Source organism: Polyodon spathula, chromosome 21 (assembly GCF_017654505.1).
Source record: "Polyodon spathula isolate WHYD16114869_AA chromosome 21, ASM1765450v1, whole genome shotgun sequence".
NCBI classification, from domain to species: domain Eukaryota; kingdom Metazoa; phylum Chordata; class Actinopteri; order Acipenseriformes; family Polyodontidae; genus Polyodon; species Polyodon spathula.
The window spans coordinates 28,820,365-28,836,484 of record NC_054554.1 but is presented as its reverse complement, the minus strand read 5'-3'; the positions used below and the strand labels follow the sequence as shown (position 1 = coordinate 28,836,484).

The 16,120-nt window shown below is 41.4% G+C and overlaps 2 protein-coding genes across 6 annotated transcripts in view; both read right to left on the bottom strand.

Moving 5' to 3' along the window:
• Positions 1–486: 486 nt before the first annotated feature.
• On the bottom strand, positions 487–6,635 carry LOC121296439 (mitochondrial thiamine pyrophosphate carrier-like). 3 transcript variants are annotated; one of them, XM_041222015.1, is made up of 8 exons: positions 6,529–6,635; positions 6,067–6,181; positions 5,682–5,835; positions 4,650–4,805; positions 3,802–3,972; positions 3,282–3,465; positions 2,911–3,041; positions 487–2,525 (listed from the first exon to the last, which is right to left on the bottom strand). In XM_041222015.1, the coding sequence occupies exons 3-8, from the start codon at positions 5,811–5,813 to the stop codon at positions 2,334–2,336; spliced, it is 966 nt and encodes a 321-aa protein (XP_041077949.1). In that variant the 5' UTR covers positions 5,814–5,835; positions 6,067–6,181; positions 6,529–6,635; the 3' UTR covers positions 487–2,333. The 3 variants fall into 3 exon arrangements, with proteins under 3 accessions (XP_041077949.1, XP_041077948.1, XP_041077950.1); XM_041222014.1 differs by lacking the exon at positions 6,067–6,181 and having other exon boundaries at positions 6,529–6,630; XM_041222016.1 differs by lacking the exons at positions 4,650–4,805; positions 5,682–5,835; positions 6,067–6,181; positions 6,529–6,635 and adding an exon at positions 4,514–4,643.
• Positions 6,636–10,334: 3,699 nt separating this feature from the next.
• The window catches only part of LOC121296442 (growth factor receptor-bound protein 2), a 27,920-nt gene continuing 22,134 nt past the window's right edge, over positions 10,335–16,120 (bottom strand). For 2 of the 3 annotated variants that reach the window (XM_041222023.1, XM_041222024.1), the window contains exons 4-6: positions 13,023–13,145; positions 11,587–11,812; positions 10,335–10,630 (exon numbers count right to left, since the gene is read on the bottom strand). In XM_041222023.1, coding sequence (XP_041077957.1) covers positions 10,445–10,630; positions 11,587–11,812; positions 13,023–13,145 — 535 coding nt within the window. In that variant the 3' untranslated portion in view covers positions 10,335–10,444. The remainder of the gene's footprint in view (positions 10,631–11,586; positions 11,813–13,022; positions 13,146–16,120) is intronic. The other variant, XM_041222025.1, reaches the window with a different exon arrangement.

Sequence of the window (16,120 nt, the reverse complement as noted above, 5' to 3'; positions counted from 1 at the left end):
CACAGCATCGCCTCCTACTGTTCGATTCGCACACTGCAGCTTATGAGCAACGCTGTTTATAGACCCGTTTATAACTTTTTCAAGCACGACCACTTTATTATAATTAGATATTATAAGGCAGATTATAATTTAAATATAAAATAGTTTTGATTTGTTCGTTGACCACCTTGACTGCAGCCCAAAACTGCAGGAATGAAGGCAAAAGCAGAGTTTAACATCCTATTTGCGTGTGCTCATGGAGCCATTCCCAAATAAAAAAACAGCCTGATTCACTTTCACACAAAACCTAGTGATTCAGCTAGATTACCTCTAAACCAAAGCACACACATGCTGCTACCTCGTTAACTGGGTGCTCTGTAAATACCCAGGACAGGACAAGAGCTGCAAGTGACTGTCGTGGGCAACAGGTGAGGCACCTGGCAGTGTAAAGTAGTGCTCTCCCCTCCCCTCCCCTTCCTCTTTCTGACAAATTAAATGACATTAAAATGACAGAAATAAAGTATTTAATGTTTCTCATCCTTTTCAAAATATAGCTGGTTACATTTACACAGTGCAGTAATGCAGTCTATTGAGACAACACTAACTGAACAACATTCTTCAGAAGATAAGCAAAGCATGCAAATACATAATGAAAGAATCAGAGCTGAGCAATTGCATATGCATATGCCTGTCAATACTGGGTTTGACACAATAATAATAATAATAATAATATAGACTACAAGTTTAAATTGCAACACACGTTACAATTTGGCACCCAAACCCTGTTAAAGCAGCAGAAAAAAAAAAACAAAAAAAAAAACACATCTTTATAAAAGTGTAGCCGCCCAGTAAGGATTTGTATTATACACACACACACAGTACATTCCATATTACTTGGATTAGTAGAAACCAAGTCATCAGGTACACAGAGTAAGGATTATCTTAATGTCTCTCCTATATAATATTTTGTAGAAGTTTTTTTTTTTTTTTTTTTTGAACCTCCTATATTTCATTCCCAGTTTTAGTGCAGTTATGTTCTCCTATGATGAGACGTCTCTTCCTCCCTGTAGCGGTCCTGCCCTCTTGGTTGGTATAAAGCATTCTCTCTGTCTGTAGTTCACATGATTTTCTTTAGGGTTGGATTGGTAATTTGCATTAAAATGACTTTTTGATCTAAATTTTGGTTGCGTTAAAGAATTCTATGTACAGATAATAAGGTAAGCATTCACCCTAATTAAAATACAGATGAATAAACTGCTTTTACGTGTACTTTTGCAGTATCTAACTAGTACAGGCTTAACATTTATAACAAGTACAGGCAGAAGCTAGAACAGCTGCTAAGTACAGTGTTGAGATAGTGAGCAGGAGTGACAATCCTGGTGCCCTGGGGAATACCTTACCTGCTTTCACACTTCCAACATCACCAGCAACATGTGAGGTCAGAGATGAAAGGACGCTGATGTGAGGGGTCAAATGTGCTGCTGCCACTCCACTCCCAGGCACCTCAAGACTTTGCTTTTCTTTGTTAAAGATGCTGCACAATACACTGCAAATGCAAGTCCCTTTCCTCCTAATGCAAGGGTCCTGGGCGCAGCTGCCAGTCAGACACAACTCAAAGGCATTCACCTGTTCATTAAATCTGTACAAATGTTTAATTTAGTGCAAACAGTGGAGCCCAACTAGACAGACCATTACCTGTGTTGCCCAGGAGGGGTCAGCAGAGGTATTTGTGCGTGACTCATAGTTTCTATGTTCTTTTCTTCCTACCTTCAAACATTAACAGTGATATTGCATTACTTCTAGCCTTTCCACTGTACTGGGTGCTGGGATCCAGCCTATTGGGGGCCAGATTCACTAAGCATTTTAACCAGAAGGAAAATGTCAAAATTTTCCAAAAACCTTTAAATAAATACATCATTTATGTTAACCTAGAAGCTCCCGAGTAGGAGAAGTTTTCTGTCGCTAGTTCTGAGAAATGGTTATCTTTGATTTGGCACTGCAGTAAATACTGAGCAAACCTGGCCCTTACATCACATGAAATGGCATTTTAACAAGACAGGGCAGGTCCACCTAGGTGACTGATGGAAGAGTATCAGTGCTGTGGAGGGACAGCAGTGGAGTGGCGTTGGATCCTGAGGACAGGTCCAGGTCATGTCCCCGACTGCAAGCTATTGCAGTGCCTGTGGTTGAGGTCCCAGATGCCACACAGTCTCCCTCTGACCAGGAGCTCAACAAAAAACCATGAAAGAGTTTGAATAATCCAGAGCTCTAGTGCAGAATATGAATGAGGCACTTTCGCCAAGCGGATGTCAGTGGTGCACAGCAAAGGCTCAGTGGCTCTCTCTGTCTTGCAGCTAATCGTCCGTCTCTGTGCTTTCCTTCAGGCTCAGCAGGGTGTTGCAGAAGAACTCGTAGCAGAAGAAGATAAATCCTGTGGAGACAGCCGCCTTGAGCAAGCTGGGCGACAGACCCTTAAAATATCCTCTCGCCCCTTCGTCCTGGCCAATCTTCACAATGCAGTCTAGAAACCCCTGATAAGAGCGCACCTGTACACACACACACACACACACAAAGGCATTTACTGTGGTGAGGAAATGCCACTACTGCACAGGTGGTTTATCACACGCCAAGTATGGCAAGGTTATACAATGCTTCTGTTTAAATTTGCCAGAATGAAGTGTGTTAAAGCAGCATACTAGTTTCTAAAAAAACAAACAACGTGAGCTAGATTCTCTAAGTTATTTACTCCAATTTATAATTTGCGCAAAAACTTAAATTACCATTCTGACACAAACAAACTTAAATGAAAAGTCTGAGTTGTGTATTTCTTAACTTTATGGTATGTTTCTCAGAATAAATGCACTAAAGACAATTGTGAATTAAACCCAGCATGTTCCGTGTGTGAAGTGCTGACAGCAGTCCGGATCTTACCTGTCCGAAGGGGGTCCGCGCCTGTTCGAAGCCCCCCACTTGCAGCCTCTTCTTGAACAGGTCGAAGGGGTAGGTGATGGTCTTGCTGAGAACCCCGGCACAGCTCCCACTCACCAGGTTTCTAACATTACCTGGATATAGGAAAGCAATGAAACCGCAGAGAGATTTACACCTGGCACAGAAACGCCTGGCTTGACGTCCTAGCAAAGCAGCACAGCAACGTGTGACAATTGGTTAAATACCAGTTTCACAGCTTTCCTATGCAATGCTCAGTTCACTTACTTGGGTGATCATGATAATTACTATGTATTTATTTCACAACAAAGCAGAGGGCGGTTTTGACTTCAGGTTTCTGCAACACATCTCCCCACCTTTTGTGTCTGGGTCTGCGGGAATGGCCCACATGTAGACCTGCTTGAATATGTTGTAGAAGAAGAATTGAAGCCCAGCGTAGGGGAAGACAGCGATCGCGGTGGGGATCAAGCCGCGGTAAAACGTCAGGGGGCCTTCCGTCCGGTACATGGTGGCCACTGCATGCCTCAGATTCTGATACACCTAAAACGAAAGAAAATTATTCAAACTGTTAGAGCTGCAATCACAGGCAATAATCGATGCACTGATAAGACTTGATTATTAAAAAACATCAACAAAAAAAAGATCTATAGATATGAAGACTCTTAACAAGATCCTTCACATGCATTTGAAGACATTTGTCATTAGACATTCTGACATTTCTAACCAACACATTACAGTATAGAGAGCTACGTGAGGTGCGAGTTGATAAATCGATCAATGAATGTTTAATTGAGGCTCTCAAACTAAAAGCCATGGCAATCGATAATGGATTACACCAATTGCATCTCTCGTCTCCCCGAGAGCAGCCAGCCTTACCTTGGGCTCCCCCTGGGCAGCGAAGCGGGTGCGCAGGGTGTCCAGCGGCTGGCAGGCCACGCTGGCGGTACAGGCAGCCAGGCCCCCGCACACGAAGTGCACCGCGGCATTCCTGCTGTCGTAGGGGGTGCTGGTGTGGACAAACTCAGTCAGCATCTCAAAACTGACGAACTGGGAGAGCAAGAGAATGAAAAGCAGCACTCAGCAACTCACATGAGCCTAACCACGCTTGTTACACACTTCCACTGCACAGCCATTCTGGGAACAGAGACAATGAGGTCAGATTCAGGAAAGTCTCACAATGTGTTTGCATGTTTTTTTTTAACCCCTTAAGTTACATAAGGAATTCAGAGGGTGTTCGAAATACATTTGAGAGTGACTCAAGTATCACAAGGAAGAACCTGATAATTTGGCTGACCAGATCCAACCTTTCAGTAAATTTGAAACCCCAATTTGTGCACCTTATTGCAAAAATAAGAAAGTCAGCATCATTTTTATTCGTAGGGGGACATATATGTCCCTTGTACCTTGGAGGGTTGAAAGGAAAAATCAAAACAGGCAATGTTAAAAAAAAACAACTAGTTGCAACAACTTTGACTGCTGTGTTTACCAGTACGATTTGTCTTTCACATAAGAAAAAGGGCTATGTGACCTAAAGGCAATGCAGGCCGCAGCTGGAGGGCAGTGTGGGTGAGGGAATGGCAGAACGTACCTGCACAGCTCCGAATGTGACAGATAGCAGCTGGAGGGCAGTGTGGGTGAGGGAATGGCAGAACGTACCTGCACAGCTCCAAATGTGACAGACAGCAGCTGGAGGGCAGTGTGGGTGAGGCAATGGGAGAACGTACCTGCACAGCTCCGAATGTGACAGACAACAGCTGGGCAGGGAGGTGTCCTTTCCAGAAAGCCGGCAGTCCCTCCTCAGTAAGGATGCATCGACAGCCCTGCCAGATACCGTGATACTTGGCCCGCGGGTTTTGAACAGAAAGCTGCTCAATCTGAAGCTGGGGATTGGAAAAGACAACGCATTAAATGTAACACATGCAGTGTGAATCTATATCACAGAACGCCTCACACCATACTGAACACAAGGTCAGTCCTTCCAGGACAGCGTGCTGAATTCATTTATTTTTAGAGCAACGAAGACCAGAGATAACCAATTTCAGAAGAAAAAAGCTTACAACTGCTGCATCCGGTTTATTTGAACTATGTTTATTGGACAGTATAAATATTTACAGAATGACATCCTGCTGCAAATTTAGAAAGACGGAAATGCTTTCTTTTTGTGTGTGTGTGTGTGTGTGTGTGTGTGTGTGTTGCCCACGGAGCTTCAACTGCTTGGTTCTTTTACTCTTGTAACTTTTTCTGTTTTCCGCTCTGAGACTGGGTGTGCCAAACTGACTCACCAGCCTGGCATTCAGGAAGACAAGCCGTCTGCAATGATAACATGATGTCTTAATGAAAACGGATTCAGAATATTCGGGGAGGGGGGGGAGGCCCAAGAAGCTGGCAAGACCACTGTACAGCATATTGCATGGCTGTTAGTTCAAATGGTTGATCTCATGCGCTGTACATAACCTTTGCATTGGACCAAAACCAGTCTGTAAAAAGCAAAGGCTGCTCTAGTCTAAACACTCATGATGACAATCTAGAATAAATATCCCTTGTTACTCATTTATAACGAAGTTAGCAAGCTCACCAGAAAAAGAACAACCTCACAAATCATTTAAAGCACAGGGATGGACCCCAGACACGCCTGAGCCTGTTACTGATACACACCGTGGCTAATCAAGCTCGCAGTAAAAGCTGGAAGGGGTGAAACCGCTATGCAACAGGAGTATTATTTGTATCCCTAAAGCAGAATACTGTGGATTAAATACCTGGAATCTTATTTTAATTAAATCGAGGGGACTAATTATGGCCCTTGTGACCATTCCTGCCACAGACCCCGCTGCTGCGATCTCCGTGGTGGAGAGAACAGGGCCCTCTGCTCTCGGGTCATAGCCGACCATTCCTCCGCAGCACTGCGCGTTCCTGCAGGGGGACAGCAAACAACACCGGCTTACACTGACGGTACAGCACGACTAGCTTAGAGCAGGACTCAGCCGAAGCAAGGCATGCACGATCGTGAACATATATTTTCTTTTAAAAAACAAACTATCTGCGCAGTGTGCAGCTAAAGACGTCGTTTGCCCGAGTGTACATGCAGTAACACTGGTGTGTCCTCAGCCCACTTTCTGATTCCAGACCAGGTTAATTACTGACCCTGGTCTTTAACGAGTTGCACTCCAGTTTGACGCCTCGTGCTCCGTGTGCTTGATTGTGTTGCTTAGCGTCGGCGGAGCTCCAACCGCTGCGTGTATTTAAACTGAACCAGTGCCTGTAACACAAGTAAAACGTGTATATTCTCGCCGCAAGCAATGCCAAGCACTTCAAATAAACCTTTCCCTTTTTTTACATTTTAATTGCGTGTGTTGTTAGCTCAGTATAGTACGTCCTTGCCTGTAGCTACGCCTTATGAAACCAATGTGATTCTATCATGCTTGACATATGAACTAATAACAGCATACGTAGAAGCCATTTCAATGTGAGACGTTTCTATATTATCGACATTAAACAGTATTAATCAAGCTACACGTACAAGTTACCAGCCAGCGGCTACCATAGCTCGTACCACATACCAAGCTGTACTGTTAACATTAACGTTTCGATGGATTGTTAACTCACCAACACAAAATGATGTTGATAGTATTACATAAAATCGTTAAAAGAAAAAAAAAAGCAAATTAAAATAAAAAAAAAAAAAACACGATTTAAAATCTCTCAGCGTTAATATTAAAACTGTGTTTTTTTTTGTTTGTTTTTTAACAAAAAAAAAAAAAAAACTGCCTTGAAAACTCCGCCCTCTTCCTCGAGTAGCTGTCACTCTCAAATCCCGCCTAACGGCTGATTGGCAGCCCCGCTCCACTGTCCAATCACAAGGCAAACCAGAACTGCTCGCTGAGACAAGGTCATTTTAATCATGAAGCACGCATGCGGGACGCCAAGAGCCTTCAATGAGGGATTCTGGTATATGTAGTTTTAACACTCCCCTAACTGCATTTGCTGCAAGGCAACCGTCTCAATGATTTCCCGTCCCCCATAGATTTGAGCTTCACTAAATTATATTTTATCCAGATAAGTTATGGGACACGTTTGGGACTACTTTTAAGTTTTTATTTTTTATTGTGCAATTTAATTTCTGAGTTTACCATATTTGTTTTCACCTCGACTTCCTGCCACACCACACTTTCACCCTTGATCCGCCTTCAAGGGCTTAAGCATACTAGTGTGTGGATTTAAAGTCGTAACAAACAGTCTGCAAAGGCAGCCGTGCACAGGTTTATATCTGGTGGACTTTGCACAGGGCAGAGAGCTTGACAATGCAAACAGGCAATGAAGAACACACAATGTTCTATATTTCTTTTTTTCTATTCAGTTATACTCTACTTACCAAAATGCTGCATCGGGAATTAAAGGAACGAGTGTATCGTTCTTTTTATTATATATTTATATACATGCAATTAAACTTTGAGCCGGTCTGATATTGTTCCGGGTGTCAAATGTCACTTCAGTTAATATATTTTGAGAGGGAGAGGAGACAGAATAGGATGCATGTCTCCTTTCACTTAAGACTGTCCAAATATTAGCAAGACTGAGCCCAAAAGAACATGAAAAAATAAGAAACCCTCATGCAAATGAAATACAAAACTATATATATTTATTATGGCAAGACCTTTAAATGTACCGTAGCATCTCCAGAGCAGAATAGCAAAAATGAATTTGGTGATTATTTTGACTAGTGTGTTTATCAACCTGACTGAATTAAAAAAAATAAAATAAAATGACAGCAATAGGCACTGGTTATTCTGGGAAAACTAAAACTAAAACCAAATCAGGCAGATTCCCTGGTGCTTTAAAATAATCACAAAAGAATCTCTGCAGGGTAGAGGGTTATCAGATTAAGTTATTAAGTTTCAGTTCAGAGGGCAGTTTTTTTTTTTTTTAGATTGTGTTTTAAGTAATGGCTGAATCTCAAATCCACTTCAGATGCTTATTAAATATGCATGCAAAATGCAACGTGGTAAACTGACGTTTTCTAAAACCACAAACCTCTTATCCCAAGATATTGTGCAAAACCAAGCAAGCCCTGAAGTTAAGATACTGTATATGACTCAAAACAAGGAGGTGTTTGTTCAACTTTTGGGTTGGAGTGGAGCTCTTAAATCAAATAGAACAGTATATAAGAACAGTATATATATATATATATATATATATATATATATATATATATATATATATATATATATATATATATATATATATATATATATATTTTTTTTTTTTTTTTTTTATTAAGGCAATCATTTTTCCTTCTCAATGCAAATGCTGTCTGTGAGCTTTCAGAAAGAAATGCAGGAAAAAACACAGCAAGCTGTGACTGGACTGGAATTTAGCATGAGGGCATATACTAAGAAAATAACATAACCTTACAGCCATTCCCAATGGTGGTGGTGGTGGTGGTGGTGGGGGGCAGAAATAGGACTGCTGTGAACTTGAGTCCAAGGGAGAACACTGCACATGTAGCTTTTAGGGTTACTATCAGAACAAACCAAACAACTTTCCTGGAAAATCACATAGACTGAAAACACTCAATTTTTACATGTCTTTATTCAGATGCTTGGCCAACACAGGAGATTTCAATACAATAAAATGTAAAATCCACCACAGCCAGCCATATTCTGAATCAGTGTGATGATGCCTGATTAACAAAGCATTTGGCCACTCAAAAAATACACGTTTGTTTGGAATAATAAAAAAAAAAAAAAAAAAAAAAAAAAAAACTTGCTCCCTGCAGCAATGTACAAAACAATATTAAAAAGGATGCCTGCACTGCAATTCACATTTAGAAAGCAGTATCAAAATCCCATTCCATCATCTAGGTTACAATTACTTGAGCCCTCTTTGTACATTCGATTATTATTAAACATTTACACAAATTATTGCATAAAAAAATGAAACTGATAGGACACTACTTTCGAGGGATACTGCATTATAAATGTTCCCAAAATTAGTAATGGGTATTCTTGCACACACACACACACACACACAAAAAAAAACCTTGCTTGCTTTCTTATTTGATGTTTTATTAAGAGTTCTAGGTATGAGAAAGCAAACACTTAAATATTTTTTTTTCTAGTAATAACATCCAACAAAATCCCCCAAAAAAAACAAAAACAAAAAACTATTAAACAAAATTAAAATAAAGTCAGGAGGCAGGGTTATTTACAAACATTTTTAACTATAGAACTAAAATGAAGACAAAAATATGTCCTGGTACACATTTCGCACAGTTGCCTGGAGACACTTGTTTTTTTCAAAACAAAAAAGAAATATGGAAAAAAGGCACTATTAGAAAATAAAAATACATCAGAAAAGTGTTCAACCGTACACCTTTTAAGACCATACAGAAATTAATAAAGCTGACTTCAACTTAAAATACATTAAAAAAAAAAAAAAAAAAAAAGGGACAGGATCTTCTTTTAAACTGTTCCGGGTATCTGTGTTGAGACCTGGGTTTATGAACTCCTTCTCTCCTTTTGGTTTGCGTGCCCCTTCTGCTTTTTTGGAGGTTACATCCTAGCCCTCCTGCCATTTCTAAAGTCTAGTTGCAATTCTGATGGCGGGCTTGGCTATAATAACTAAGGACTGCAATAAAGGCACAGTCCAGATGTTGGTTCTTTCTTCACATTCATTACATACACACACAACTGTGCCACCTGCTGCAGCACAATGGCAAAACCATAACTTTACAAAACAGGATAAATAATTCAAATGTTGTGTGAGAGCACCCTTGTCTTTTTTCTCCCCCCCATTTAAAAAAAAAAATAAAATTCAGAGAAAGGCAGATGGGGCACAATTTCTTTACAGAATACAAGCATATTATGGAACAGTTTAATAGAGGATTTTTATACCTTGAAAACATGCTTTCAAAAGTAGTCAGCCAGTCAAAACAATTACACTCATAACTGAATTGATTCCAGAGCTGCTAGCTTCCCACAAGACATTCAAAAGCAGCTGAACATCGTTTACACAAGAAGCCAAAAGTGTTGAGAAAGGCAAGAGAGACAAAAACACATACATCTATATATTTGTTAATTTTAAATTTATACTTTATAAAGAGTCTGCAACAAGATGAAAAGCTCAAATGACAGGCTGTTTTTTTCCCCCCTCTCTGGCATGTAAACTTGGCACAGTCTACATCAAGGATTTTTTTTTTTTAAAACAGCGTTAGGATCAGAAACTATTTAAAAAGGAGTTTAAAACATGCTTGGACCCACAGGAGGGGGGTGGGGGCATACAAAGGACAGATGGCAGCAGGAGCAGCTGTGGGAATCTAGAGATAAAATTATTCAGCTTTTATTTTAAGAATCTAAAACCAAGAGGTTGGGGGGTGGGGGGAGGGGGGGGGAGGGGGAGGGGTTTACTGTCAGTTCCATTCTGACTGCAGTGTGTTTGCCGCTGTTCCGAAGAACATTCTCAGTATATGTTAATTCCGCTGCCACTCTACAGTGGTATCTGGGTTCTGTTCCTTTTCTTTCGTTCACATGTTCCGGTTTACTGGGGTGACGTAGTTGCGGGGGAACATTCCTGTCTGGCTGTGGCAAGCACCTTTCCACCAGTTGGGGTCCGAATTATCCAGGACCTGGATGAAATCCCCCCGACGAAAGCCCAGCTCTCCATCCTCCTGCGGGTCAAAGTCAAACAGTGCCTGCACGTACGTAGGATGCTGCAGGAAAAGAAAAAGACATCAAGAGCAGGAAAGACACAGCTGGGAAGGCACAGTTTTAACTGGTTATAAATTACAATTGAAGTGCTTCCTCTTTGTATAGTCAGGAGCCACAGTTACAAGACTGGGCTACATGTGTCATGCCTTGTAAAAACTAGAACAAAAGTCCTAATGGAATGGCATTATTGGTCAAATAGGTTATATAAAAAAAAAAAAAAAAAAATTTGCATCAACGGTTTTTACGATTACCAAAAATATCAATGTAGTAAAGCAAACACATCTTAGCCTGATTTATGAATTAAAATTCTTAATAAAAAAGGACACACACATGCACGCATGCATAACACTGTTAGTGGAAAAAAGAAGCACCTGCCACATGCGCACACACTTGTGCATACTGACGATCGCTCACATGACCCAATGACCTGTTACAGAATCCCTGACCTGTATTCTGTTGATCCGATAGTCGGATCCGATTTGAAAGTAGGCACTCTACTGGAGTCTCAAAAGAGATGACCTTGTGGGCAATTCTGCAGAGCAGCATACAGATTTCCACCTCAACGTAGGAATTAGAAGTGTTAATCACTGACCCTTATGGCAGGCGTTTCCCATTTTCAAACCAACCCCAGCATGCATTTCATTCCGTTAACACCACCACCACCTCTGCCATGTCTTCTGCCAAAATATACTTTTGAACAGAGACACGGTGTCTATTTGAATGATCTTAACAGTGGTGAATTAATGACGCCTTTTAACTCCATTAAACCTGCTGGTATTATCCACTCGGGGGTTATTTAGCAACCTCCTTTTTTAACATCACTAAATACAAGGGAAAAAAATGATTAAAAGGTTTAAGAAGGCGCAGCTGATATCTGAATCACCACCACTGTTCACATCATTGAAATAGACCCCCATCACCGCAGAGTGAAATCGTATATGAGATGCAGATTCCCCACCTGGTTGCCTGCCTGTGGTACACATTCAGAAAGGGAGCTGGGGCAGGTGTCCCTTACCTGGGGGACCTGTTCAATGTCACGGAGGAATATCTGCTGATTTCGAGACACGGAGGTGGACCTGTGATAGTCGACCAGCTCGTTGAGGGAATTGAACTTCACCACCCACAGGAAATACTTCCCAGCCCCGTCACGGAGCACTTTGAAGTGCTGGACATCATTGCCAAACCTGGAGCAGAATGAAAAGGAATTGCATTAGATGCAGAGTGCAGCACAAGGTCTTTAGAAAATGATCTGCCATGCCATTGTATAAATTGCTGGCCCTTTTTAAGATTGTGTTTGTGATTAGAAATTGTGAAGCTTGATCTTCAAATTCGCTCTGACAAAAACTACACTGCTGAATTATGACACGGGGAGGGATCATTTTACAAGAGGATTTCAATTGGAAGCAGCTGGCTAAAATATCAGGACCATTCCACACAATTACCAGCAGATGGCAGTAAGTGACAAACATGTACGAGGTGAAATTCACTTTAGAAGTCTGAAGACATTGTTCTTAAGCATTATTTTTAGTGTCAAAACGTGCAGGCCAATGCAGATCTAAACGTCAAGCACGAGTTGCTTAACGTTCAGAGCACAATGGACCGATACTGAGACTGCCTGGCTAGCACATGACTAGCGGACTTGCATGTATTTCATACTTTGGAATATGCAAATATTTGAAAGACCATGAAAAAGTCCCTGCTGCTTCCTTCCTGGTACCCAATAGCTTCATGTCTTTGATTTCAAACTCAAAGTCACTGTTGTAGATGTAACAGAATCCCACTCACGGCTCATCACTAAGTAATCAGAGACTTTACAGTCCTTTCCAATAACTCTACGTTCTTCCTTGAGCAATCTGACAGCCATCTGCCAGCTATCTGCACTATTGCGTAACTTTGCGGATCCCTCCTGCTTTTGCTACTCCCCAGCCCTAGATTCAATGTGTTTTTCCATTTCCCTCTTGCCACCAGCTTGCCACGTTACTAGACAGCAGACAGGCATCACAGCCAGCAAAAAGTTTGCTTCCAATAGCTTTTCTTCAATTGTAAATTTTAGAGTGGGCAGATTATCTGGAAACCGGGAAATCTTATTTAAAATGGCCTCTGGTAGTACTATATTGAGTGGAGGGGTGGAGGCTCCAAAAATCAGAGTTTCATTTAACAGCACGATAGAAAAAGTACATACATACAGTACTCCCTCAAAATAAGATGCCCTTTGTACCATATAGCTCTGGCTCCCAATTTTCCCCTCAATGCTATTCCACTTGTCCTAGCATTCTGGTTATAAGGCAAAACAAAAACAGCACTACAACCACAACTGGGATTTTCGTGTGCAGGAGGCTGGGTGAGAGTTGGAGGACAGGGACAGAGGGTTAAAGGTTTCCCTCCGACACGTACTTTACTGAGAGGGAGAAGTCCCCTGGTGCACTCTCGCTCTCTCTGATTAGGAATGCTCCGTCGTGCCTCTGTTTGTTCAACATCTCCTCTGCCTTCGCTCTGGGGATTTTACCGAAGAACCACCTGGGAGAGACAGAGAGAGAGAGAGAGAGAGTCACGTTACAGCTGGGCTCAGCCATTCAGCAGACCTTGAAAGAACTCTTGCTAGTAAAAGACATTTTTAATAAGTATGCAAAAATGACAGCTTTGCTACTTTGCATAGAAGTGAAACTGTAAAAGAGAATGAGGGCGGTCTTTTTTGCATCTCTGCTGGGTAAAACTTCCTGGTTTGATAAAGCGCTGGCAAAGCTGTTGATAAAAATAGAAGGAAAAAAAAATGGTTGTACTTCAAACACGGACAGGCTTCCTCATTCTGTTCCAGCCATTCCGAACACGCAACATCAAAACCGGAGTCCACTACTGTTAAAAGGAAATATATTCAAATGATCCACTTCATTCAAATGTATGTGCACAAATCAAACAAGAACTGCACTGATGAAAGGGCTACCAGAATGGTCTTCTAATCTTTGATTGTTTTTGAAGGACTAAACTACACACACGTAAACTACAGGCTAGAGGCAGAATGTCACAAAAGCAGCCAGGGAGTCCGACACTCAAAGATATCTCAAGCGCTTACTTATTTTATTTAGATGCAATTCAGAGTCATTGTGCCTCTGTGGATACACACAAGACTTCTACTGTAAACAGAACGTGGGAACACAGTAATGTGGACATAACTTCTAAAAGGAAAGTATAGGTCCTTGTTTTACACAAGTTGCAAGTATGGGTAAAGGAGTGGTCATGGGTATCATTTTACCCTAAATGAACCTGCTGCCAAAATAAAAATGTCCAGCTCTTCTTTTAATTGGAGATTCTCTATAATAAGCCAATGTGCACGTATCCCATCTCACTTCACTCGCACAGCATAAGACAGGGTCAGTCAAGAGCACATCTAAGCTTAAACTCCACTTCCATTATCCCCCTGCATGCATGATCACTGTCAGCATCAGGCTCAGCATAAATTAGAGTCAATTTAAATTCTCTTTGAAGATAAGCGCAACTCTCAATACAGCTAAAAATATTTCCCTTCCCTGAATGACAGCGACCTTTAAAAAAGGTGCCTGAATCTTTATTGTGTTTCGTTATTCCAGACTGGGGGCCCTGATTAGTGGCGCTGGTTCATATCTGATCAGCTGGATATGCACGCACCACGATCACTGCGTTCCACTGACAGTGACAAACGACATCCGCATATCTTCAATCCTGAGGACAGGATCCTGCGATTAGCTCCAGCGCTGATGTAATGGGGTCAATATTTAATTCTTGCTAAAAGCTTCAGTCACATTAATAACCAAGCCCTATACTGGCGCATTGTACTCTCTCCGACAGGCGTATCCTTAAGGGTTCCAGGACACTTTTCTAAGTGATCTTACACACACACTTGCCAGAAAGCTCTGCAGGGGAAATAGTGCACTGGATATCGAACACTGGAAACCAAATCGACAACCAATACCAAAAATGACTTATGACACAAACTGCTTTGGAGAATCCCCTAAAACAAACCTGGCTCAACCACTCAATGTGCTTTTTATTCAGCATTGAAGGCAAAATAAATACATCAATTGCAAATGTGCTAGTTACAGTTAAATAATAAAACAATCTACATATGCTGCTTTGTAGTTCTGGGCTGCTGTACAAATTCAAATAATTACTGTTGCTGATTACTTTTGCTGGAGCACTTGTGTTAACAACGGAGGAGCCCCTCTCCTGTTAAATATTTATCATGCTGGGACACTTATCATCCAATCTACTGCAGCCACCCTTTTCCAAGTACTGCTCGCAGATAAAGTTGACCCATACGTAGAACCCATTAACCATTATAGTGTGTTGTCACAGCAGAAACACAGGGACTATTTTCAGTTCACTTTGTTATGCATGATTTATGGAAGGTTGCAAGCAGTCATACAAATCTGTAAAACAAAAATGCATTTGTGGGAAATGAGTTTAAACCAAAACAAAATAGCAAGCCAACAAACACTTTGGAACCTGCATGTCAGGGGTAGCAACAGTAAAAAAACACTTCCCTGTAAGATGGTGGTTCTCAAAATGTGGTCCCCAAAGAAAGGCCTTTAAAGCAGAGGGAGCACGAAGCCACTTTCAGGAACAGTGCCTTAAAACCTGGTTCCAGGAGACTGGGAGACCTAGTTTCAGGCACATTTGAGGCAAAGTCTCCCCTGGTGTGCCATGCAGTGGCGTGACGCCTCGTCTCCTGAAACCAAGTTCAAGCCATGAAGTGGCTTTGTGTTCCCTCAGCTTAAGTGATGCTTCCTAACAGGGAATGTACATAATCTACTTTCACTGCAACACAGTTTCTTTCCTGTTTGAGATTTGCCTTTTCTTCAGCCTTTCTTCATTTCAGGGGGCCTTTTTAAAACAAACAAACAAGTTTAAGAACCTTCGATGAAAGATATATGAAATGAAAACCATGTAATACAGTACTGAAGAGGATACATTTTCGGGGGTTATTTGAAACGTATTTGCTTAGTGCTTGCTCAGAAGTGGCACGCAACACTAATCTACAACAGAAGGACCCAAAGCAAAGTCTTGCCAGACGTGCCTCGTGAACTCACAGCAGTGTCATCACACGTACTGCAAGTGGGAGAGACCGCACGCTTCAGCACAGCCCAGGGTGTGAGATGCATCTGAGAAAGACCAGGCCACAATACCATCTGAAGAAGAAACCCCCAAACCATGTCAAAACAAACAAAAAACAAAACTCTGCTATCTAGTGGAATGTTTAATAATGGACTACAGGGACAGTTCAGAAAGATTTACATTTGTAAAAATTAAACAAAGGGCCATATTCACAAAGCATTTACCACAAGCTACGTTAACACCATTTAAAAAAAAGTCCTAAAGAAAACCTTAATAAAGTTCATTAAAAAGCTCTGACTCTACATGCACCATCGCTGATTCCAGCTCGTTCTGTAAAATCTGCTGTTTGCTTTCTACTCTCATAATAACATTGTGGTAAGCTCAGCATTGGGGTAAGTGAGCTG

Excerpts from the sequence above, each read along its gene's own strand:
- LOC121296439 (XM_041222015.1), bottom strand. The coding sequence starts at position 5,813 with ATGGTCGGCTATGACCCGAGAGCAGAGGGCCCTGTTCTCTCCACCACG. Across the intron at positions 3,466-3,801 it reads CTGCCCAGGGGGAGCCCAAG|GTGTATCAGAATCTGAGGCA; the intron begins GTAAGGCTGGCT and ends CTTTCGTTTTAG. Across the intron at positions 3,042-3,281 it reads CGCAGACCCAGACACAAAAG|GTAATGTTAGAAACCTGGTG; the intron begins GTGGGGAGATGT and ends TCCTATATCCAG.